The sequence below is a fragment of the Anastrepha ludens genome, chromosome 6 (genome assembly GCF_028408465.1).
Source record: "Anastrepha ludens isolate Willacy chromosome 6, idAnaLude1.1, whole genome shotgun sequence".
In the NCBI taxonomy this organism is placed as follows: Eukaryota; Metazoa; Arthropoda; class Insecta; order Diptera; family Tephritidae; genus Anastrepha; species Anastrepha ludens.
Genome location: NC_071502.1, coordinates 91,111,948 through 91,138,707, shown reverse-complemented (window position 1 = coordinate 91,138,707; position 26,760 = coordinate 91,111,948). Strand labels below are relative to the sequence as shown.

The window sequence follows — 26,760 nt, the reverse complement described above, 5'->3', positions numbered from 1 at the left end:
TGCAGTGCATAAATGAATAAAGTAATACGGAAATGAGAAGAACAGAGAATAAAAGGTGTCAAGTGTTTAAAGAGCAAACGAGCACTGGAGCTCATGACGTAATTCTGCAAAACATAGTAGCGCGGCTGGAGAGAAAGCGAAAGCGCTCGTCGTCTGTGTTTTGCTTACAACACACAACATCGACCCGATTATGTCCTTCCATTCAGTTAACGCTAATATAAAAGTTGACAAAAAGCCAAGTAGGGCAAGTAAAATCAAAATGGGGAAAAAAATATTAAAATAATTAAGAGGAAGGAGGTCAGATAGTGGCAAACTATACAAAAAGATAAATAAAGGGTGATTTTTTAAGAGCTATAGGAAAGTTTTTCAAAAAAACACACGTAAAATTCAAAAAAATGCATGACATTTTTATTTAAATCGATAGTACAGTCCATATAATTTAATGTTTGAAGATTATTTCATGCAAATGTTGACCGCGACTGCGCTTCATATGGTCCATCCGCTTAGTCCAATTTTGGCATACTCTTTCCAATGCTTCGGCCGGTATCTCACATATAAATGCTTTAATTTTTTTATTTTTATTATTAGTATTTTCATTGCAACTTGTATAACATTACATATATATACTAACGAGCAATTTTTGTGGAGTTTTGTTACAACAAATAATATGAGTTAATCCTCAGCAAAATACAATTCATACTTTAACTGATTTTTATTTATTTACTAGCGTACCCTCGCCCGCTTCGCTAGGCGATAAATTCAATTATTTGCTGAAAGAGAATAAAATTAATACGAAACAAAGCAAATGCTTTGATACAATTTCATTCGAACTTTATTGCAACACTTTTTGGTAGACAACGTTTTTGGTTTTTCCATCTTTCGCGTAAATGAAAAATGACGATGGTTTGCCTACTCATGAGCAAGCTACATACAATTGTCCTTGAGAAAAAATTGGGTATTCTAAATTAATACCGCTCATTTGTAGAGACTGTCCTTGCGCCTTATTAATTGTCATAGCGAAGGCAAGGCGAATAGGGAACTGCAAACGTTTGAAATCGAATGGTAAATCCGTCGGAATTAGTGGAATTCTGAGTATCAAAACGTCTTCTCCTTTGTACTTCCCTTTCAAAATTGCTTCTTCACAGCGAGTCTGGTACCGTTGCAAAGTCGTGGCACATTAATGTTGCGCAGCATAATAATCGGTGCTCCAATTTTTAATCGTAAATTATGAGGTGGTAGGCCTGGCAAATCGAGTGATTTTAAGAATTCAGTTGGATAATTTACGATATCATCTTGATCAGTAATAGTGTCCATTGACTTACTTATATGCAACTATGTCACCAGGTATTTGATCCAAAATAGCTGCATTTATATCATTGACGTCCTTATTTTTCTCAGCTAAAATTGCTCTTTCGCTGAGCCAATCATGGTTTATGTAATGTTGAACTACGTTTGGAAATACACTATGTATGCCTCTTTAGACTGTGCAAAAGTGCAGAAATTGTAAGGCAATGTAATCATTCCTGTTGGATCGACAGACATTTGGCCATTTCCGATTTTCAGTAATTGGTTTGAAAATTCAGCTGCTGCCAGATCGTTCTGTAGTTGAACACGTACGTTTGTAGCAAGTGTAAGCGTGTTTCCATGTCTCCATAAATACGATGATTTTAAACATGCATTGATTTCATCTGCAGCCGTAGATACTGGGATCACAGGTAATGTTTGCCTGAAATCTCCAGCCAATAAAATCATGGCACCTCCAAAGACTGTTTGGCTTCCTCGTAGATCTTTCAAAGTTCTATAAAGTGCTTCCAATGATTTCTTGTGTGCCACAGTACACTCGTCCCATACGATGAGCTTACATACTTTAAGAACTTTTGCCATTCCAGATGTTTTCGAAATATTACATGTTGGTGTTTCATTTACCTGCATATTCAAAGGAAACTTTAATGCAGAATGTGCTGTGCGACCGCCTTCCAGTAATGTAGCCGCAATTCCGGAAGAAGCGAGTGCCAATGCAACGTTATTATCTGATAGAATTGTTGCTAATATCAATGAAATCAAAAAGGTCTTTCCTGTTCCCCCAGGAGCATCCAAGAAAAACAATCCACCAGTTCCATGGCTAACATTATTCATGATTGTATCATAAACATGTTGCTGTTGGTCATTCAATTTCGTTAAATTTGTTATAAATGTGTTTAGTTCATTACAATCATAATGGTATTCACGCTTTAGTTCTCGATTGAGAACTTCGGATTGTGTTTTCGTTTCGTGATGAACAATTTCCGTCTTTGACTCGTTGTTCGTTGAATTTTCGTCTGAAACAACAATCACATTGTCCTCATCGATCTGAATTCCCATGTCTTCAAACACGCTCATATCGTTGGAGTTATCTGAATTTTGTGTATTCATGTGTTCATCCTCTTCGGTAAATAAATCCACAACTTTATTTAAATCTGCCATTCCGAAAATGTAATGTTATTTTTTTCAATTCATATCAATTCGGGAACAATGTATTCTATTGTAATCTTATCGATGTGAATACCCCAAGAAAACTGTCAATACACAAGGCCTATAGATTTACCATGTCTGCTTGAAACTGCAAAAACAAAACAAAAAAACAAATTTTTTCTCCAACATTACATGGGGAAATGTATAAAGTAGTGTGCTCTGGTGTGCGGTATTCGTAAACAAACCGTTTGTTCTTACAAAATGTATAACTCGTTTGAAGTAAACCCAAAAACAACTCCTGTCAAATTCTCTGAGAGCCGAATAACTGTTTCTTGTCTGGCAAACCTTGGTAAATCTATTATCCTTGGCCAACACACAAATGAGCTGCACACAAAACACAAATCAGTAGTTCGGCGTTCGTGTATGTGTACTAAAGCATTTCTCTTCATAGAGAGCGTACAAACCTCTGTGTTTACGTTTACTCTCCGTCGAGAAAAATTTGCAACTTAGCAACACGACACAAATCGTTTCACAATAACGAAAAATTCGTATATTTATTCAAAAAAAGTTGTACACATAAAATTTCACTAAAAACACAATTTATACAATATTTTGATTTTTTCTTTTTTTTATATGAAGAAAATATTTAAAAAAAATTGGCCTCGTATCGGCCCAAAAAAATGCGTACAAACGAACATCATTTCATTTTTATATATATAGATTAGTTTAAATCTAGAGGTTTTTTACGTTTGAGCCTCCGTTTCCATTTTGTATTATCGTTAAAAATCAAGGCTTCATTGTTCACATGCTTGCTTAGTCGCTCTGCGTGCGACTTTGCAAATTTCTTTATGGTTGCCGTAACCAAATCAATATTGAGGTCACGTTCTAGGTCTTGCGTCCTAATATACCATACAGCGCAAACTGCATGCTTAAGTGCCTTAGTCTGAAATCTTTGTATATGCGCTGTATTACTATAGCTGGTGCATCCCCATAGCTAAATCCCATAGGTCCAGATAGGTTTGAGAATTTGTTTGTAAAGCAGTATTTTATTGTGTGCGGATAACGCTGATTGCTATTTTGGAATTTTAGGTCCAGTTCTTGCCTTTTCTTTTTCACGTGCGCACTCCACCTAAGTTTCGTATCGAGCGTCATACCTAGCTACTTTGCTGTATTATAGTATGGTACTTTTAATGATGTTTATGTATATTGGCAGGTAGTTGGTCTTTTTGTTTGTAAAGTTGATGTGTACAGACTTTGTTTCGTTCAGTTCAATGTGCTAGCAAGCTGCAGTTGTGTAGTAGACTCTATTTCTGTCTTTCCGACGGTTAGTATTGCAGTGTCATCAGCAAATGTTGCTGTAAAGCAATTTCTGCTGTTTGGCAGGTCGTGAGTAAAAAGTAGATAGAGAAGGGGACCAACCACACTTCCTTGCGGCACACCAGCTTTAATCTCTTTCAGTTCAGAGAACTCATCTTCGTATCTGACGCGAAAATAGCGCTCAGACAGGTAGGTTTTTAAGATATTAAAACATTTTGTTGGCAGTACATTCTTTATTTTCCACAGCAGGCCAGCATGACATACTTTATCGAAAGCTTTAGAGACATCGAGAAATACAGCCGAACACACATTTTTTTCTTCAAATGTGTTCTCGATGATACGAGTTAATCTGTGAATTTGGTCAATAGTTGAGTGGCGCGCGCGAAATCCAAATTGGTGTGTTGGTATTATTTGTTTATTTTCTATGATATTGCTCAGCCGCTTTATCAAAAATTTTTCCAACAGTTTTGATAAGATGGGCAACAGTGAAATTGGTCGATATGATGCTACATCGTTTGGAGGCTTTCCTGGTTTTCGAATCATGATGACATCAGCTATTTTCCAATAGATTGGAAAGTATTGCAGCTTAAAGCAAGCATTCATTATGTTTGTTAGCTTAATAATGATGTTTCGTGGAACTTGTTTGAGGACTTCGGCAGTTATTAAATCAAACCCTGGAGATTTCTTCGACTTCAACTTTTGTATCTCGGCGCACATCTCATCTTCAGTTATGGGTACTATATCGCTATAATTATCATTGGCTATGCCATCAATATTTAGTATTGGTGATGTGTCGCTATTGGGTGTAAAGATTTTTGCTAGATAATCTGAAAATATGTTTGCTTTTTCTTTGTTGGATTATGGTTAGCTGGTTGTTTAAGCTTTTTGGTGCATTTCCATAGTGAGTAGTTTGTGTCTCTTTTATTATTTAATTGCTGTGCGTAGTTTGTAAATGATTGATTTTTGTATTCTTTAATTTTATGGCTGAGATCTTTCGCTGCTTTGTTCAAAGCTGCTTTATCAACAGGTGATCATGTTTGATGCCACCTACGCCGCATTTTTCGCTTCTTTAGCACCATTTCTTTTATATCTTTTGTGTATTTTTGGCCAGGGGAAATTTTCATTAAAGGAGGTGTGCTCGACCAAGCAGAGTGTTGTATTTCTCTCGTCAGTTTTAAAACTTCGTCATATATCTTTGTTGTTGATTCCATTGGAAACGTATTGTCTTTAGATTCTTCTAACATTTTGCGGAAATAGTCCCAGTCGGTAAATTGACTAGTTAATTTGAGAACTGGATCACGCTTTAATGTTGTCTTCCAATGCGTTAATTGAAGCATGCTTGTCTGCATAGACATGAGCTTTAACATAGCCCCGCAAAAAATACTCTAAAGGCATTATATCGCACGATCTGGGTGGCCAATTGACAGGTCCCGAACGTGAAATAAAATGTTCACCGAACTCGCCTCTCAACAAGTCCATTGTTACGCGTGATGTGTGGCATGTGGCACCGTCTTGCTGAAACCACATGTCATGCAAGTCAAGCTCTTGCATTTTGGGCAAAAAGAGTTGGATAACGCTCACCATTCACGGTAGCGCTCATCATTCACAGTTACGTTACGATTCGCAGCATCTTTGAAGAAGTACGGTCCAATGATACCTCCAGCCCATAAACCGCCCCAAACTGTGACCTTTTCTGGATACATTGGTAGCTCTTGCAATTCTTCTGGATGATCTTCACTCCAAAATCGACAATTCTGCTTATTTACGTACCCTTTGATCCAAAAATGAGCCGCGTCGCTGAACACAATTTTTCGATGAAAAGTGGATCTTCCGCCAACTTTCCAAGGGCCCAAAAATTCTGCGTTGGGGTAGGTCGTTCGGCTTCAATTCTTAAACCAGCTGTATTTTGAAAGGCTTCACTCCTAAATTCTTTCGCAAAATTTTTCACGTTGTTGAGTAACAGAGGCCCAATTGCTGCGAACGGCGACGAATCGATAACTGATGGTCATCATTAACACTGGCCAATACAACTGCGATATTTCCTTCAGTTCGCACTCTACGTAAATGTGTTGGTGGTTTGATGTCCAATACTGCAAATTTGGTTCTAAATTTAGTCACAATAGCTTGAATAGCCGCTTCAGTGGGTCGATTAAACTGACCATAAAATGGAAGAAGCGCGCGATAAACTTTCTGAACAGAACACGCATTTTTATAATAAAATTCAATGATTTACAAGCGTTGTTCGTTTGTAAGACGATTCATGGTTAAATTATAAACCAAACTGAAGATGTTTGCCAGTGAAACAAAACACGAAACGTGCGTCAGCTGTTTAAATCAACTGTTTGAAAAGATAATAGCTAAAAAATCACCCGTTATAAGGACGGTTGAAAGAATTTAAGTTCAGGCGAAATTTGATCTTTTTTTAAACACAGTATTGGATAAAAAGCAAAGAGAACAAATTAAAAATATGTGGAAATCGGAAATTTTGGTCAAAAATCGATTTTTTTTGAGAAACCGCCATTTTGTCAAAAAAATTTATGCTTATTTCTTCGATTAATTATTAGATTTCAGATTACTTTAACGAAATCTGTTTGGTTCTTTAATTCCCGAGGATCCAGCTCAGAGATACTACTGTGGGCAAAAAGGAAGGTGAATTTGGTTGTGAAATGAAAAATCTTTATTTATTCTTGTAAATCAATTTCATCCCCTTCAAAATAATCCCCTCTCGATAAAATACACTTATGCCAACGATTTTTCCAATCCCAGAAAGTAGTATAGTGGTCACCGCATAACGCCTTTTTCAGAGAAGTTCCCAAGATCAGCCGTAGCTCCTTTCCAAACAAATATTTTTACTAATACTAAGCCTTAAAATACAGCTAAAAAATTACATAATATGTGGACAAAGTTTTATATCAATAAATTTAAAAGTTTTCCCAGAAAAAAATCTGGAAAATTCGCTTTTCTTTGGCCTTCTAACTGTATATCACCCCTTAACAAACGAGTTTTTAAAACGCGAGTACTGCTAAGTTTTTTTTCTAACAAAGTAATTTTACATTCTGTCGAAGAAGTACCGGAAATTGTTCCATAAAATGCAAAATAATTGTTTAATATTCAAAATTTATTTTATCGCCTTCAAAATAGGCAATCCACATATGCCAACGATTAGTCGATCAGTCAGCAAAGCAGCTTTTAAGGGGGGAGCCTGGTTTATAAGGTTAAAAAAATCAATTTTTTGTTTTCTCATTTTAAACGATTCCTTATATAGGTATTTCAGAATATTCACACAAAGTTACAGAGCCTCTCAATATTTCCGTAGATACAAAGCCAAAGGTAGGCGAGCGTTAGGTAGTTACGCTGTGACCGGACAGCTACTCGTATAGTACAAACTTTATCTTCTTTTCTCGACTTTTCATTTTTATGATTTCTTTGAATTGGCGTACATGAATGAAAAGAAACTAATGAACCTTTTGAAATGAAACCAAGCTAGAGAAGTCAGAAAAAAGTTTGCTTCTACCCAGTTCCGACGAAGAATGTTAGGCAGAAAGTCCACCTAGCGCAGATAATGTGTGTCACTTTTGCGACAAATCTTTCGAGGCAGATGAGTACAAACATAACACAACATTGCAAATATAAATACTTAATGTACTGTATTTTGTTGTGCCTAATCTTTGTGATTTTTATTAAAAAAATCTTAAATATCTTTTTGTTTTTAATAAATGAAGTATGTATATAGCAATTTGCCAACAAACTTTTTTTTATTAATTTAAATATTTATTGCATATAGGAAAGGTTGTGCGTGATGTGGTATAGTATATCACATTGTCCCCCAATAGTTTTATTTTCGAATATAATACAGAAATTAATAAAACTGCAAAGTTTACCTTAGGTTAGGTTAGGTTATGCTAGTAGTCGACCCCTATGACCAACGCATTTAGACCTTACAGATCCGTTGTGATACCACTGTGCGACACGGGAACCTTATTTATTTATGGTCGTGAAACCATTTTAAGGCTGATTTTAGCTAAGGCTGGATAATTGCAAAGGAAGTGCTCAACTGTTTCTTCTTCTTCCTCATCTCTACAATTTTACAATATTCATGGGAGAATACTCCTAGCCTCATGAATACCTGCGAAATAGCCAATGACCGGTTATACCCGTCACAACCTTCGAGATATCATCTCTTTAGAGGCTAAGCAATTCCTTTGTCCTTTTCTTGTTTATTTGCGGCCATAGTAGCCTAGCTGTTACACATGTATCTTCATCTCTCCATGACGTATTGGCCTTTTGGATAATATTGTTTTTTATTATTAGTTTACTCGTAGCCAAAGGCATTCCAATGGTACTTTTATCTCTGAGCAGTTGAAGAATAGCTTTCTGGCTAGCTCATCAGCTTTACAGTTTCTCTCAATATCTCTGTGCCCCAAAACAGAAATAAGGATGACCTTGAATACGACACTAATATAATTTAGGGCTGCCCGGCATTCCTGTGCAACCTTTGATCTTAGTATAACCGCATTCATTTATTTAATGGCCGCCTGGCTATCTGAGAATATATTTATAATCGCTTTTGTTACGGCATGCGTATTTAGATATGTAGCCACTTCTTTTATAGTTGGAATCTCTGCCTGATAGACGCTGCAGTAGTCTGGTAGTCGAACGGATAGTTCCAGTCCTAATTTCTTCGAGAAAACTCCATAACCAACCTTATCGTCTAGCTTGAAACTATCTGTATAAAAAAATTAATTCCCCCCTTCTCCATACCCTGGGTGCCTGCCACTTCCTTCTTGACTCAGCTTGAAGAGCTTGTCGAAGGTGAATGTGGGAGTAGAATAGTCTATTTCTTGTTTGTGACTATTCAGAGAGTTTGACTAATTGGCCAAACCGCCGGTCTTCCCATAGCGCCATACTTTTGAGTCTGAGCGCGGTGGCGGCCGAGATTTAGTGCAGGTAAATTGATTAGCACTGCCAGCGCTTTATTTGAGGTGGTTCTTAAAGCACCAGAGATGCATAAAAAAGCTGTTCTTTCGACCTTACTCGTGACTTTAGCATAACTCGCCCTTTGAGTAGATGGTCACCATACAAGTATTCCATATATTAAGAGTGGTCTAATTCCCGAAGTACAGAGCCAATGTGTTACGCGACCATTTAATACCGACCGCTGTTTTGCAAGTATATAATGCAACGCTGACCTTTTTTACTCTTTCCCCAATATTAGGTTTCCATGTGAGTTTCCTATCTAATATGAAGCCTAAGTACTTGACATTCTCTCTCAAAGGAATCTTTCCACACCCTTAAAAACTAGCGGGTAGTTTATAGAATCCTCTCAGTCCAGCTCCTAAGCGTGGTCAAGGTTTACCTTAAGCAAATTAAAATAATTGTCAAAAAATGTATACCTTTATCAGAATACCCTAAATTACGCTAACAAACGTACTGTTGGTATTGGATCGAACAATAATGCTGAGTTGGATGTGGCTGTTCGTTTTAAATGGGTTCATTTATCTTCGTTAAAACCAACTCTTAATACAGATAACATTTTGGATTATTTATATAAGCGTTTTAATATTAATAGAAATTTAATGCTATGCTATAATAGAACTAATCTCAAATTCTGTCATTAGCGCTATATAGTGCTCTTCATTGCAGATTTGTGGCCTGCTAAAGTCGTAGTGCAACCATTTCGTTTTTATCTTAGTATGTCCATGCCAAAGAGTATCAACCATAAAATCTTATATATATCTACCGACAAACATTAAACACGGAGAGTACACGATTTATTACCAAAGTGTTAGCGGCTTGCAAACGAAGGCCACTCTAATTAGGCGAAACCCATCTCTGATGTAGTTAAGTGGTCCCGGAGGTGTAGAAATAAAAAAAAATCGATTTTTTTGATATTTCAAAAATTTAGGCTTTTAAGAATATGCTATCAAATTTTTAGTCAGATTCGTCACGCGGCGGAATCAATGGTCGCATTCCTCAAAACTCTCATCCTCTCAAAACTTCAAACTCATGTATCTCGAAACGACTTTTTTCGGCCTGGTGTTGTTTCAAAAAAATATCTATTCAACCGAGTCGTCTGAAATTTGAATATAATATGTCAATGGCTATTGCCCGTACTAGAATCGTATTATTATTTTAATTATTTCGTACTTTTTTGATTAAAAAACTGAAAAAATCCAATTTTTGGAGTGTGAAATTCAAAACCGCGCCATTTTGTCAAATTTTTATTATTTTTTTTTAGTTTAGTATGGGACATAGCTATAGTCATACTGATTAATAAGTTTTTTGATTTTTGCGTTTCAGATAAATAGAAGAGCCAAAATGGACAAATTTTTCGGGAGGGTCAACTTCACCGCCATTTTTCAAATTATTAAAATTAAAAAAAAGGTTTTTTTGTATATTATGTAAAAGAAGTGAAATAAAAAGCCTGAAATATCACTTTTCATTTTTTTATTGTAAAATCAAATTCCTGAAAATTCCCTAAATTTTCGAGCTCCAGACCACCGGGACCCCTTAAGTTTCAATCCCCATTCCGCGAATTAAGAAGAAATCGCTTGTTCGTTGAAAAAGTGTACATGACTAATTATGAATTTAATGAGCCACTCATAAAATGTATTCACATATGCAATAGTTATGCTAAAGATCTGAGATTTAGCTTAGAAATAAGTAGCTTTAGGTTATATTTAAGATACATTGATACTGATGTTTAGTCTGTTAGAGTTAAAGAGTGAACAATAAGGATATAAAGAAGAAATTGTATAAAATAAATTACTTGCAGCCAGTTGCCACCTCAAATAAATATTGATAAATACTTACGCATAAAAAACATTGATTTACTGCCATTGACTTAAGATCACTACAACAAGAGGGCACTTACTCTTTGTTTGGTCAGTTAAATATTTCAATAATTCGAAAATTTCCATTGTAATTATTGGATTTTATTCAGTTTTATTTCTTTCTATATATAGTCTTATCTCTATTGCCCTCTCTATCTCTGTCTCTATCTGTATCTTTATCCTTACCTTTTTTAGAATTACACTAGGTATGCGCAAATCCCACTTGAAAAGTATATGAAATTTTAGTGCCCACTCATATATCAAATTATCAGAATTAGCATAAATAAAGTAAATTTCTTTATAAAAATGTCTCTTACCTTTTTACTGGAATGCTGGTAGTATTTTCGCGGATGCAGCGCACACATATACCGGTCCACAGCCATACAGACCAATATTACAGCACTTTGTTGAGATAGCGCACCGCGCAGAAGTGCCTGAAAATGAAGAGAATTCATTGAATGTACAAATTCGTTGGTGTATATTGAAAAATTGTTCTGATTCATCTAAAGTGTAGGGACTACATAGTTTCTTATGCCGATTTGTCATAAAATTGTGTAAAAGGGGGTTGGCGAAAGTCTTCGTAGCTAGTTCCTCTCCGTGGGCGCCGACTGGAATCACTGGCTGCATTGCAATGTGGACAGGATCAATGTATGACCTCTCCTCCTCTCCGCGGTGACTAACTCTATATGTTATACCAAGGGAAATAAAAACCCACATGGAGGTAGACGAGGAAATCACACGGGTTAGGATATTAACCCAAACGTCGGTGGGGCAAAAGGCTGCTACCACCGACGGGCACAGTGAAGACGGAAGCTGTGTTGCCAGCGGTCACACCTCTACTATAACGGGAGCAGGTTATAATAGTTGTATTGCTACTGCCAACACAAACACAATCGGGAAAAACAAAATCACTATGCAGTGTGCGGGTGCCATTGTTCAAGTAGACTCGGACCGGGAAAGCACAGCTAGCGTAAATACCGCAGAAGAAGATGCTTTACTTAACTCCCCGGTAAAACTCGATGGTGCCATTTCGGACAGTACGAAAAGACCTAAAGTAAAGCCAAGTAGGGAGGAGATGAAAGCTAAGCATGACTTGGTGGCATGGCCAGTCTGACGCAAGCAATAGTGGAGATACTGGAATGGGCTAGGGAGGAAGTAGAAAAAGGCCGTGCACAGTTTACAACACGTGCTGGATGTGGCGGCAGCGGCAGCGATCTACAGAAAGCGAAGGGAAGATGCCCAACACAAAAAGGAGGTATAAAGGCGACGCTGCAAAGCTAATCGCGAAACACTCAACCAGAGACGGTGAAAAACCATCCACACCTAAAGCAGCGGCGGCAGTCAGTGAGATAGCCAAGAAGCACTTGACCGTGGCGCTTACTGATCGCTGTAACCCGTTGGGACAAATAACGCAGGAGCAATGGAAGGTAGTTGAGGTGAAACTACTGGAGGCTCTGTTTGCAAAAACTGACGCTAATCCGAGCGCAACAATGCCTACATTTGATGGAGCAGGTTGGTTCAGCGGCGTCAAGAAAATAAAATGTAAAGACGATTCCACTCTCATATGGGTTTAAGGAAGCGGTGAAAAAACTTCAAGGCCTATGGGAAGGGGCATCTCTTGAAATCGTGGATCGGAGTTGCATACTAACGATATGAAAACTACCATTTAAGACAATTATTCGTTACTTATTTGAAAAGTGGTCGGCTAGTGCCACAAAATGGTGTGACATGCCATATGTCTAAATTACTTTCGATTGTTAATATCATAGGACCATAAAAACATTTACACCCAGGTTTTTAGGAACAGTTTTAAATTTGTAAATATATTTATTTTATTTTTCATATATTTTATTAAAAATTTTATTAAAAATATATGAAATGCATGTTTTGAGAATAGTTTCTAAAATCACTGTGTGGGGAAGATATCACCTTTGACTATTTCTTAAATAACCATTACTACGATTTATGTATAACTATATTTTATCAAAAAAATCTAAAGTGCGAAATGTTTTTTCCAACAATTTTGAAACCACTCTATACACGGCGTATTATCGCTGATATATCTTAAGTTTCTTTGGTAATCGGTTTGATTTGCTAATATCTTTTGTAGAAAAGTAATAAATTCATGTTCGCAAAAACAGTTTTTGGAGCGAACTGTATATATTTTATATTATAAAGCGTTTTTCAGTAAGAGCGCTTCAACTTTTTTTTTTAATAAAGCACAAACGGTTTGACTTTTTTAACTAATTTTTTTTTTATTATCGAGTTTGAACATATACATTTAAGTATGAAATTCGATTACTTTTGCATGACCACCGCGTGAATGTTTTACGAAGTCCAATCGTTGAACCCAATTTTCGACCACTCTTTTGCATAAATCGGCCGAAATTCCAGCAATTTCGCGTTCCATATTGGCTCTAAGCTCACAAATCGTCGCCGGCTTGTTACTGTGGACCAATGACGTCACATAACCTCAAAGAAAATATTCTAGAGGCGTCAAATCACACGAGCGCGGCGGCCATTCGACCGGTCCATTTCTGGAAATAGTGCGCTCATCGAACTTACTCTTCAACAAATCAATTGTAGCGTGTGCTGTGTGGCTTGTGGCCCCGTCCTGTTGAAACCACATGTCGTCTAAGTCCATACCATTCAATTGCGGCCAAAAATAATCGTTTATCATGTCGCGGTATCGATTTCCATTCACAGTAACGTGGCAATCGTTCTCGTCAACGAAAAAATATGGGCCAATTACGTCGCCGGCATGTAAACCGCACCAAACATTGATTTTTTTGGGATGCAACGGTGCCTCATGAATCACGTGTGGATTGCTTTCTGCACAGTAATGCATATTTTGCTTGTTGACAAAGCCATTGAGCCAAAATTGAGCTTCATCACTCAAGATGATTTTTTGGAAAAAATCTGGATTAAAGTAGCAGCAACAGAATGATTATTTTCATAAAAAATTTGCACGATTTGCAATCGTTACTCAAGTGTGTGGCATTCCATGATAAAATGTATACTAATGAAGTTTACAAATGACAAGCGAAAAATAAAAAATATCGCGTCGTTCGCCCTCCCTATCGGAAAAAAGTTGAAGCGCACCTATTGAAAAACGCGATATATCTATCATGTTTGTACTTTGAGTTGCTTTAGCAGTCATTACTTTGCTATGGTATTCAACATTTTGAAATTCGTGTTTTTCTGAACATTTTCGTGGGCACTGTATATACAGCATATCTCCTGTTGCCTCACTTTGAATTGCTGTAGTAGCCATCACTCCGATCTATAAATCTTTTTAATTAATCAAATCTAAAATTCATGTTTTATGAACAGTTTTCGAAGTCACTATAAATACAGTATATCTCTTGCCGTTACTCTATGAATTGCTTTAGTAGCCATTACTTCGACTAGTAAATATATTTTACTAAAACAATTTAAAATTTCATGCTTTTATGAACAGTTTTCGTAGACACTGTAAATACAGTAAATCTTCTGTCATTCCACTTTGCATTGATTTGATGGCCATTATTTCGACTACTAAAAATATTTAATTAAAAAATTCCAAATTTCATGTTTTTATGAGCAATTTCGTAGACACTGTAAATGCAGTATATCTCCTCTGGTTACACTTTGAATTGCTTTAGTAGCCATTGCTTCGATATCCCTTCATTTCTGGCGCATGTAAATTTAACGCCATTTACACATTCCGTTTGCCATTAAAACATTTGTAACAAAACTCCACTCGTTCAGTTCACATTTCAGCTCTGCGAGCAATTAAAAATTTTACTGCGAAATCCAAACAAATATGCACATTAACTAAGTAAACGTGTAATACGAGCAGGTGTAAAATGTGTGCGAAAATAAAATTTTGTGGCAGTGTTGTTTATGTAGCCACGCAGAAAATATGCATTGTTTGGCAAATGCGGAATGCGTGATTCGGAATTCGAAATGTGAAATACTAAATTGGAAGTGTTAGTAAAGTTGCTTACAAGCTGTGTGCACTATAAAACAAGTTTCTGTCTGCTGTGTAGTTTGTATGCACACATTTACGTATGTATGCATGCATGTATGTGCTTGTTTCCCTTCACGAAATTGCTTCATTAAATGCAAAACATTTGGCTTTTAGTACTCGATTTTATTCTATCGCAACTTTGTTTTTCCTGTACTCTTTGCTATTTACATGCACGTTAACAGGTGTGTATTCCCGCTTGATTGCACGTAACAAACATACATTTGTGTAAGTAAGTGCCCAATGCATTGTTTTAGGCGCCAGGGGGTGTGCGTGCAAGTTTCAAATGAGTTTGTATTGTTTACGCCGTCAAGTTGCGAAGCGAAGAATGCTGTAATGGAGATACATGCATCTACATCACATATATAGATGAATGCATATGTTTGTGCATGCAATTAAGATTTGCATTTGTTTGGTTTTAATTGCTGGTACTCCCTTCCCAGCAAAGCAAACTACTTTGACTTTGAAAATTGTTGTAGGCGCAACAAAATCACATTGATAAATTTACAACTTCCCCTTCAAAAGCAATAATTAATTATAACCTAAGGTAGGCGGAATTCGGTGATTAATTCGATTGAAATTAAATTTCAAATCACTGGAGAATGGCTGGCATACAAAAGCAATTGTAATTGTGATTACTCATACGCCATGTACGACATGCTTGCGTGTATATGGGGTTAAATGTGGTTGGAGTTTGTGTTAATTTGCATGTATTTGTAATTAAATTATACACCATAGGCGATAACAATGCGATTTAGGGATGTTAGGCCCGGATTTTCGAGTAATATGCTCGGAATTTTCGGAGTTTTCGGGATAAGATGGTGTAAATGGCGAAATAATTTATACATATTTTTTTCAAGTTGAAAATCGAATGGAAAATTTTCACTTTGATCCACACTATTTTAAATTTCAAGTTTGTACTGTTGTAAATTCGTATGGAGCATTAAATTTCAAATTAGTGTGTCTCGGTGGTTAACCAAGTAAGATTTAAAAACTTTTTCTTTTTGGGTTTAAGCAAAAATTTTTTCAATTTCATTACACGGGATCAGCGACTTTTACTTTATTTGCATTGCAGCTCAAAGTGCAATCAGGTTAAAGGAGATTGGCCTCTGTAGGCAATCTTCCAAGGAATATGGTAGCATTTTTGGGCAGTTAACACCGTATTTCTCCGAACTTTGAACAGTTCTCACTATCCGCAAACTGGAGTTGGAGGGCCATGCTAGAGCAATCTTTCCAAATAGTCGAGATTGAATTGAGTTGAAAATCTGCACCGAAACTTGCACCTCTGTCTTCACTGACGGCTCTAATTTGGGATTGGGAGTCGGAGCAGAAGTTTTCTCTAAATCAGCTAATTTACTTATGACCTTTCGACTGCCGAATACTGTCAATGTTTTTCAGGCAGAAGTCTCTGCGATCCTGCAGGCATGCAAAATGCTTAGGAAACGCGGGAGCGATGGAGATATTAACATTTTCTCCGATAGCCAAGCTGCGAGTAAGGCGCCTTGGTGTAGAACCAAACTAGTAAATTCCTGTAAGGAGGAGATCAAATCTCTAGGGTTTACATTTCTCTCATCTGGGTTCAAGGACACATAGAGGGAAAAGAAATCGCTGATGAGCTTGCCAGGAAGAGGACTGAATTGGCTTCAGAGACCTACTATCTGTCATCGGTATCACCCTAACAGTTGTCAAATGATCATTGCATAACTTATTTCTCAGGAAAGCGTAAAACAGATAAAGCTCCATTTCTTGGTGTGCTATTTCGAAATCCTTTGTCCCCAGTGCATTAGACACAGGGCGCAGAAAGTTCTGCGGACTCCACGCCATTGAATTTCACAACTCGGAGCTGCATTTACCGGGCACAGGACGATCGCTACACACGAGGAAAAGCTAGGTTTACCATTTAACTCCAACTGCAGAAGCTGTTGGGACCTTTCAGGGAAGGAGACAGGTGAGCATTTTCTCTGTAAATGTCCGGTTTTGGCAGCTAGACGATTAAGGTCACTGGGTGATCCTTTCTTCAACAGCCTGGTGCAGTGCGCCGACCTTAATCGCATCAATCTTCTTCATTATCTCCATCATATGAAGGTCTCATAATGGTATCAAACGGCGCTTTAGTGCTACTTGGAGAGTGCCAGAGTGGTACTTAAACTATTTCACCAGCCAACCTACCTACACGGGACCAATAATGATTGCTAGTATTAGCGTGAAAGCAACCAAAGTGTTATCTTCCCTAATAAAAATAAGGTTTTTTTACTGGGACGAGTCCCGGTATCTTGGGATTACATACAATAAAAAATCTATAAAATAAAAAAATTTCGTAATCGAAAAATACCACTAATACTGAAAATCCTAACTAAAATTTTGGTATTGATATTGATGAAATTAAAGGGGGACAATTTTTTTAAAACTCTGCGGCCATAATTCTTTACGCAAGTTTATTAACCATCTCAGCACTAAAGAAAAATATCGTTCGTGAGGCTAATAGCATACCGACGTTATTTCTCCTGCGAGTGGGCCAGAGATTCCAAATTTGTATCCGACGTCATGATCAAAATAACTAGTTTTTGAAAAACGAAATTCGCACTTGTCTTCTTTGTAATGGTTATTGACACCAACTTTTAGAATTAATAATAGTAATTATATTTTTTGTTTGCTTTTAATTCTTAAGGGGGGAAGTCCATGTAGAAGCCTCAACATCAGTCATTTTTAAAACATATTTTTAAAGGTGATAAAATAATTACAGACTTTCGAAGCTTTAACACAACTTTTTTTAAACTTTCGAGAGTGCAAAAAAATTGTTTTTTCATTTTTTTCCAAAATGGCGGCTCAGGATCATTTCTTGTCGGCTGCCTACGGCGCGAGGTCCCAAACTGCTCTATTTATTACTCTTAATCTATCGATGTGAATCAAGAAAATGAAATTGGTTTTTTATAACATATTAACCGAAAGGATTAACGTATAAAATTAAAAAACAAGTATAAAATTAATTATAAAATAAGCCTTTGAAAACAAAGTCAGAATTTAGGGCTATTTTATTGACATTTTTCAATCCCAAAAAGTAATTTATCAACGCGAAATATTTGAAATTTTAGGTTTATCCTTCCGATAGTAATGTACAGAAAGGCCTCAGCAAACTTCAAACAAATGGGTCCATTACTTTTTGAGTTACAACACGAGCAGTTTTTAAAAATAAAGTTTCGAGATAAATGAGTTTAAAGCTTGAGGTATAGGAACACGCGGACCGCTCTCTACATAGTTAGTGGGCTATAGACGTTATAAGATTAGGAATCTCAGCATCAAAATTTCACAGTATACTCTTAAGATACTATACTTTCGAAATATCGAAAAAAAATAGTTTTTTGTTTTTTGTAATTTTACCCCTTTACTGGACATTCTGTACATTGAAGTAATGGTTGTTACATATTCATTCGTTAGTGCTTGATATAAGCCCCACAGTTAACAATTTTCTTAGCTCCAGTAAGATTTTTCGTCTTATTAGTTGAAATAATATGAATCACTTTTTGAACTTCAAACAAATATTGCATTGAAGTTGTTGCTGTGGTTTTTGTTTTCCCTCATTTATACGAAATTAAATTCTAATCGCACAGGAAAAAAACTAAAAAAGGAAACAAGCTGCTTTATCTGATAGCGTCCTCCGAAGTATAGCTTCGCTGCATGGAATTAGATCCATGAAATTTAAAGAACGCAAATATGAAATGCATTAAATGGCCTCGAAATAAAGACGGAATATTCCTGCTTTGCACGGACAAGAGAGGTATGTAACTTTAGATTGTATGGATCAACAAAGTCCGAACCGACATAAAACGTCGAATAAAAGAAAGTACAGAAAGTGCCTTTGAAAAGAGAATCTTGATTCAAATAAGATCATTAATTTCATTTGGATTGGATAATCTAGAACCACCAATGTAGGTAGGAAGAATAATAGGTATAAAAGCACAAGATTTAAAATAAGATCCACTTTCTTATATTTAAATTTAACTTTTTTCTTTTACACGGGGCAACAATCTTATCTAAGTCAGATGGAAGATTTATGTATTATAGTTTGCTGTACTTGCAATCACCGCATATGTATGTGAGTCATCAGTATACAAAAAAAAATTGGTGTTATTGTTGCAACTGCAAATGTCATTTCCAAAAATTATGAATAGCAGTGGAGCCAATATATTTTCTTGAGGTACAGCAGAAAACGAGAGATGAGATAGAATTTAATCAATTTAAAAGAGCGAAGTGAGACCATATAGCCCTCCATTTCGAAATTAAAATATTATATTAATATTTACTTTTATAATACATTTTTTCTTATATTATATTAGTTAACTAGAAAATTTTGAAGATATTTATGGTAGGCAAAATTTTCCAACAGTTTGACAGTTATAATTGGACGAAGAAGCTTGGACGATGACAACATCTGATGAAGCGACGCTTGGAGTTTTCGAGAGAAAGATTCTGCGTAAGATTTTTGGACCTTTGCACGTTGGCAACGGCGAATATCGCAGATGATGGAATGATGAGCTGTATGAGCTTTACGACGACATAGACATAGCGCAGCGAATAAAGATCCAGCGGCTACGTTGGCTGGGTCATGTCGTCCGAATGGATACAAACGCTCCGGCTTTGATAGTATTCGATGCGGTACCAGCTGGTGGTAGCAGAGGAAGAGGAAGGCCTCCTCTGCGTTGGAAAGATCAGGTGGAGAAGGACTTGGCTTCACTTGGTGTGTCCAACTTGTTAAACTCGGCCAAAATCGCGTAAGCGGTTATGGCGCCAATTAAGAAGAAGAAAATTTTCCAAAACACGTTATTGATCACGACTATTGTCTCGTATTTGTCGCGGGGAAAATTTAGCAAGGTTTTTTTTTAATAGCTGGATATGGATCTATTTTATGTCATAGAGCGAGTATAAGAATTGAAAACATTTTTTTCTTTTAATTTAGTCCTTTGAAACTGTAATGCCCTTTAACAAATTAGCTTAATGAGGAAACATGAATCTAAGTGTGCAGCATTACTATATATCGGCTGTACAACTAATTAATTTCGTATTTTTTTGTTAAAAAAAAAACCATTTATTTAAGTATAGAAGTGAAAAAAATTTTATTCAAAATATTGTCCATCGGAAGCGGCAACTTTTTCCGATCTTTCAGGCAATTTATGGATTCCATACCAAAAAAAACTTCTAATCTTTTGCGCCGAGAAAGTCATCAAGCCATTTTTTAATACCTTCAACATTGGTGAATCGTATTCCAGAAAGGTGATTCTGCATCGACCGAAACAAGTGATAATCAGAAGGAGCTATGTCTGAGCTATAAGGTGGGTGAGGTAGAATTTCCTATTCGGCATTTTCCAAATAATTTTTGACCGGTACTGCAACATGTGGCCGAGCATTGTCATGATGGAAAATCAATTTCTCGTGTCTGGTCGCCCATTTTGGCCGTTTTTCGGCTATTGCTTGCTTCAAATGTATCAATTGTTGCCCTTTATAGCTCTCCCGTGATCGTCTGGCCCGATTTTAACAGCTCATAGTACAGCACACCCTCTTGATCCCACCAAATACCTTCAAACCATGAATATTCGGCTTTGGTGTCGATTTGGCTGGTTGGCCTGGCTTCACATATGATCTTTTACGCTTTGGGTTGTCGTACTGAATCTACTTTTCAACGCCAGTGACAATACGATGCAAAAACGATTTCTTTTTGTGGCGATTAAGCAGCATTTCAGACATGCAAAATCGTCTCTCAACGCCTCTCGGCTTCAATTCGTGTGGCACCCAATTTCCTTGTTTGTGAATGTATCCGGTTGCTTTTAAACGTTTAGAAATGGCTTGTTGAGTGACTTCCAATGTTTTTCCAAGTTCTTCTTGAGTTTGGCATGGATCTTGATCGAGTTATGCCTCCAATTCTTCGTCTTCAAACTTTTTTGACGGCCCTATCGCTCTTTGCCTTCTGTGTCAAAATCACGACTTTTAAATCGTGCAAACCACTGCTGACATACTCTAACCTCTGGAGCATATTCAAGATAAACTTCTGAGAGTAAACGATGCGCTTCTGTTGCATTTTTCTTTAAAATGAAGAACAAAAGCAAACCTCCTCGCAAATGCTGTTTTTTTGGAACGTAATTTGACATTTTGACTGTAATAAAAAAATTGTGTGTTAACTAATTCACTGTGACATATCAAATTTACTTGATTTTTTGTCGTACTTTAACATAGAATAGCTGTAACTGTCAAAATATTGACTACATAGATATATATGAGGTTAGTAACAAATACGAAATTAATCAGTTTTACATCCGATAGAATCTTTAGTTTCAGGCGCATGCAAAATTTTTCCTGGATACCTTTTACAGTCGCACGGTAAAATAAATGAAGAATACATTCATATACAAATCTAATTAACCAGCTTAGAAATTAAATTTACTGCAAAGTTCAAAAGGATTTGCTGCTTGTGGCACTCAAGCATTAATTTCCTAATTCAAATGTTTGAATTCCCGGGACGGCTGCCTAACAATTGACGCTCATTACGTGCAATAAATACATGCAAAAGTAGCTTAAAGGTAAGGCATAATTTAATAGATATTAACCATGTATGTTAGTGTATACAGTGCGCAAGTTATACATTTATGCATTTGATCTCAGGTTTAATTCAATTGTCCTCAATTAAGTCTACTAAATTGAATAGTGAATATCTCATAACGGATTTCCTTAAGAGCTGCAATTCACCTTCAAATGAACTCAATATGAATGCGCGGTAATTAAGTAACCTTAATTAGATATCATACCAACACATACATACTCATATATAAAATAATACATAAACGCAATAGCCTACGGCTCTTCAGGCCACGCTTCTTCTTCAATTTATGCTAGGCGACTTGAGGGTTTCCTACAAAGGGCACAAAGTGTGTGAGTTGTATGAGGCATCAAATTGCAAATGATTACTATTGAAAGCTTTTTCGTGGTAAAAATAGCGGGTGTTTTGTTAGCTACATAAGAGTTCTTGATATCGACAACTATGGTCGGACAGCTGAGAATGGCAAACTGTGTTGACAGTTTCATTCAGTAAGCTTTGAGAAATTGTGGAGAAATTTGTGTATTTAAAAAAAAAAAAACTTTTCGCGAAGTTTATGGAACGAAGTATTGAAAAAGACGCCAACATGTCGACTTTTCGTCATTCTCAACTTGTTGGCTTTTACCCTTTAGCTACGTGGAAAGTTGTACGTAAGGAGCTTGGTGTACAAGCCTCCAAGTATTAGATACAGTTCGCGCAAGAATTAAAGCCAAATGACTAGAGTATAATGATCTGACATACAAGAAAGGGGTACGTACAGTCAAGAGAGAGTCATGGAAAGATTTCTGTGGCAGTATAGAAGCACAAACGGAGTGGCTAGGTTCAGGAAACTCTTATCAAAACACCCGACTATGGGGACTGGACTGACAGTTGTGAAGAATCACTACACTCAGTATGCATTTTCCAGAATGCACAGACTACTTAGGTCACGAGCCTGTTAGAAATAACGTAGTAAGCTTCCCGAAAGACATTATTACAACGCAAAAACTAGAGTGAGCAATAAGCACTTTTGACCCATTTAAATCATCGGTTTTAGACGGAGTTTTTCCGGCCATGCTACAAAGGATGGGCAATTTGTTGGTAGCATGGATAAAAGCGATATACACAGGATGCCTAAGGCTTAAATATATAGCTGTTATCTGGAGAGAAGCAAGAGTTGTGTTTATAATAAAAGCGGGTAAGAACAATCCGATTGTCTCAAAAGAATATAGGCCAATTAGTTTGAAATCATTCCTCCTGAAAACGCTTGAGAAAGTCCTCGACGCCCACGTAAGAGACAATAGGATGTCAGACTTTATGTCTAAGACACAACACACATATACTAAAGGCAGATCCACGGAGTCTGCGTTACACTCACTAGTGTTGGCTAAAGAGGAAGCTCTAGAGTACAAGGAATCAGCTTTAGGAGTATTTCTAGACAATAGTGGTGCATTCAACAATGTGTCGAGAGAAGCCATTCTAAGGAGTGCAGATACAACAAATACAGCACCCACTTTTTATTCATGGATAAAGAACCTGTTAGGTTGTAGAATAATACGTGCGGAATGGAACGAAGCTAAACTCACTAAACTAAAGGGCGGTTAAATTTTAAAGGCCGATGTTGAATGTAAACCAAACCTAAACGTCAAGTTTTTTTCTGCGTTTCATTTAACATTTCTCAATTTAAAACTAACTCAATTTGAGTCATGGAAAGATACACAATCGAGCAACGCGTTAAAATTATTATGAAAACGGGCGTTCAAATCAAAATGCATATCGCGCACTTCATCTTCAGTGACCTTCACTTCATCACATTTTGACCTCAGTGGATTCGTCAATAAGCAGAATTGCCGCATTTGGGCGAATGATAATCCAAGAGTGATTGCCGAAAAATCAATGCACCCACAAAGTATTTTTCCAAAATGAGACCGGTTAGGTAGTTACTGTGAATGGTCTTCGCTATTATGAGATGATAACGAACTTTTTATGGCCCGAATTGGAAGATATAGATGTGAACGATATGTAGTTTCAACAGGATGGTGCCACTTGTCACACAGCTAACGAAACAATGACTCTTTAGCGCGAAAAATTTGATGGCCGAATAATCTCACGTCGCGGCGATGTCAATTGGCGGACAAGATCATGTGATTTGGCAACGTTGGTCTCCTTTCTTTGGGGTTATTTGAATGAAAAGGTGTACGTCGATAAACCAGCAACAATTCAAGAGCTAAAGGATGAGATAATTCGGCACATTAACAGCATAGAACCTGAATTATGCCTCAGCGTCATCGAAAATTTGGACCATCGGATGGATTGAGCCATACAATAATTTCCTAAAAAAATTGTATTTTATTCAAAATCGGCACCGGCCCTTGAAACTTAACCACCCTTTAGCATGTGACGTTACGCCACAAGGTAGGGCTCTATAGCCACTTCTCTGGTTACTCGCAGCTAATGAGCCATTAAAAGCTATTTGAAGGCACGGCATCTAAACTAATAGCATATGCAGATGACATAGCCATAGTAGTAACAGGCAAATATCTAGATACCGTGAGCGACATAATGAATAGTACACTCGCAACAGCGCTTCAATGGGCAACTCAGACAGACTTGGGATATGCTACTTTTCACTAGAAGGTACAAGATCCCAAATTTGCACCCCCGGAGCTAAGTGGCGTAAAACTGACTCTTAAAGACCACGCAAAGTACCTTGGAGTAATTTTGGATAGCAAACTATTATGGAAGCACAATATATTGGAGAGGAAGAAAAAGGCCAGCAACGCACTATACGCATGTAAAAAGAATGCTAGGAGTTACATGGGGTCTATCTCCTTCAATAATGTGTTGGTGCTACTCAGCTGTGGTAAAGCCAATAATACTCTATGGTGCTCTAGTGTGGTGACTTCTCCCTTAATTGGTGCGATAACCGTTTACGCGATTTTGGCCGTTCCATCGTTTGCGATATTCGCCGTTGGCAACGTGCAAAAGTCCAAAAATCTTCCGCAGAATCTTTCTCTCAAACACTTCAAGTGACGCCTCATCGGATGTTGTCATCGTCCACGCTTCTGCGCCATACGTTAGAACGGGCATGATGAGAGTCTTGTAGAGTGTTAGTTTTGTTCGTCGAGAGAGGACTTTACTGCTCAGTTGCCTACTTAGTCCAAAGTAGCACTTGTTGGCAAGAGAGATTCTGCGTTGGATTTCAAGGCTGACATTGTTATTGATGTTAATTTTGGTTCCTAAATAAAGGAAGTCTTTTACAACCTCGAAATTATAACTGTCAACAGTGACGTGGGTGCCAATACGCGAGTGCGCCGACTGTTTGTTTGAAGACAGGTGGTACTTCGTTTTGTCCTCGTTCACCACCAAGCCCACTGCATTTGGAAAAAACGACACACAAATCACCTCTCGAAAGTATTCAACGTCTTGGTACACTTTGCACGACAGCGGCAATTAAAACCACTCCTACGGCAGCTCCTGAAAGAATACTCAACCTACCATCGATTGACATTACGGCAGAAGGTCTAGCAGCTAGATCTGCCGCAAGACTTAATGCAACGGGGGAATTTAGCTGTAAAATATTCGGACATAGCTCAATAGGTATGAGTCATCGGACCAATACGGACTATATGACTCCGAAATACAATTGGGTGAAGAGATTCCGAATAACAATAGAAGAAGAGGGGTGGAAAAGAGGTATGAAACCTAGCCCCAATACGCTTAACATATTTACCGATGGCTCAAAAATGATGTACGGAGTAGGTGCAGGGATTTATAGTGTAGAGCTAGACATCAGGCGGCGAATTAAGTTCTTTGACCATTGCAGTATTTTTCAAGCAGAAGTCTTTGCGGTAGGAAAGGCTACAAAAAAAAAGCACTAGCAATGACATCGAGTAACTCCAATATAAATATATACGTTGACAGTCAAACTCAAATGAAATTTCACCTAAAAACGTTCTTAGGACTAGGGAAGCCGTAGAGAGATTAGCCGCAGACAGACGGTTACACATCTATTGGGTACCCGGACATAAGGGTATTCCCAGAAAGCCAGAAACGAAATTATAGATGAAATTGCCAAAGCGCTGTTCACATACAATTCGAACAAGAAAACGACATACTGAATCCTTTAAATCTCCTGATGGAGAAAGGCAGTCACAGCAAAATAATGACTGCGCTCATCAAGCAAGAGCCGGAAAAATTAAGTTGAATTCCACCCCTACTTTTACATTTTCTGCATACATATTCATATATCTTAGAGCTTTAAGTTAACCGAGACAAAAATTTTCCCGCACTTGCTGAAAAGTTGTAATTTGCTTTCTGTTATGAGATTAAGCTTTGATGGAAAAGCAAATCCATTTAACAGTTTTATTTTTCGCGCATTTTCAACTCACTCTACTTAATGCCTTCCAGTGCAATGAAAAAGTGTTGAAAAATGTATTACAATATAAATTTTTAAACGATCGTTCGTATTAATTTTTCACAACTGAAAATTCTAACGGCAAATCTGCTTTAACTTTTCGCAAATCGATTACACTGATTTCTTAAGAAAACAAGCAAATAGAAAAAAATGTACAAAAATAAATCGCAATACATTCCACACTACCCTTCATTTTTCTTTGTCAAGGAATTTAGCGCAATTTGGCAGCTGCGAAATTTTGCAGAGAAAGTGAGAAACTATTTTTGCACAACGTTGCACTTTTGGAATTTCACTGACTCACTACACGCTCAGGCCCTCTACTTCCGGCTTCTCGTTTTCCTCTTTGATCCTCGCCTTCAACTCGCATTAGTTATATTTGTTTGGCATTATCAGCCACTTAAGTTGGCTCTAAGTTTGTAGCATTTTGGTGTTGTTGCCACTGCGGCGTTGTCCACTTTATTTGTGCTACACGTGTTCGGCAAAAGCAAGAGCAACAACAACAAATAGTACAATGCCAATAACTAGATATGTATGCTTGTATATTTTGCTTTACACAACAAGTAGACGCTTGTAAGCTTGCATAGTTTATCCTGTGAAATATTTTATTTTTTTCTTCAAATGCAATTCATGTCGCTCATCCGCCAACGCTTACCTGTATTTGGCAAAATATCTCGCCGTATGGCCAACAATGGAAGAGCGCTGGCAATAGTCCAAATGGTGTGATAAGCAGTCCAATGGTGAGGTCATTTAAAGCCAAAGAGGTGAGGAGATATCGTGGCTGTAAAGGAAAAGAATGAAGAAGAAAACGAATGTAGTTGAAAATGTGTAAGAATAAGGAAATGACGCAGTGCTGAGGAATAAGAAAATCTTAAAAACGTAGCTTTAAAGGACAATTTCTTGGCAGGTCCTAAGCGTTGTTGTGATGTATACCTATACAATTTTTTTTATTTTGTATAAGAAAGTAATCTGGAATAGAAAAATAATATTGGGTTGGGGAAAAAGTAATGTCGTATTTTGTCAATTGAGCGCAACATTTAAACATATCTTGCGTTGCACTTATTGCATCGGGTCACACTAAACGGCGATTTGAAGACGACAATCTGTACTATAAGTGTCTTTTTGACAGTGTTGTGATCGTAAGTTTCAGTCTTAAGTTATAGGGCCTCAAAGA

At 37.2% G+C, this 26,760-nt stretch overlaps 1 protein-coding gene across 1 annotated transcript in view; it reads right to left on the bottom strand.

Annotated features, from left to right (window-relative positions):
- LOC128865978 (uncharacterized) overlaps positions 1-26,760 on the bottom strand; it is a 113,859-nt gene that overhangs the window by 81,253 nt on the left and 5,846 nt on the right. The window contains exons 2-3 of the mRNA XM_054106427.1: positions 26,242-26,367; positions 10,919-11,035 (exon numbers count right to left, since the gene is read on the bottom strand). Coding sequence (XP_053962402.1) covers positions 10,919-11,035; positions 26,242-26,367 — 243 coding nt within the window. The remainder of the gene's footprint in view (positions 1-10,918; positions 11,036-26,241; positions 26,368-26,760) is intronic.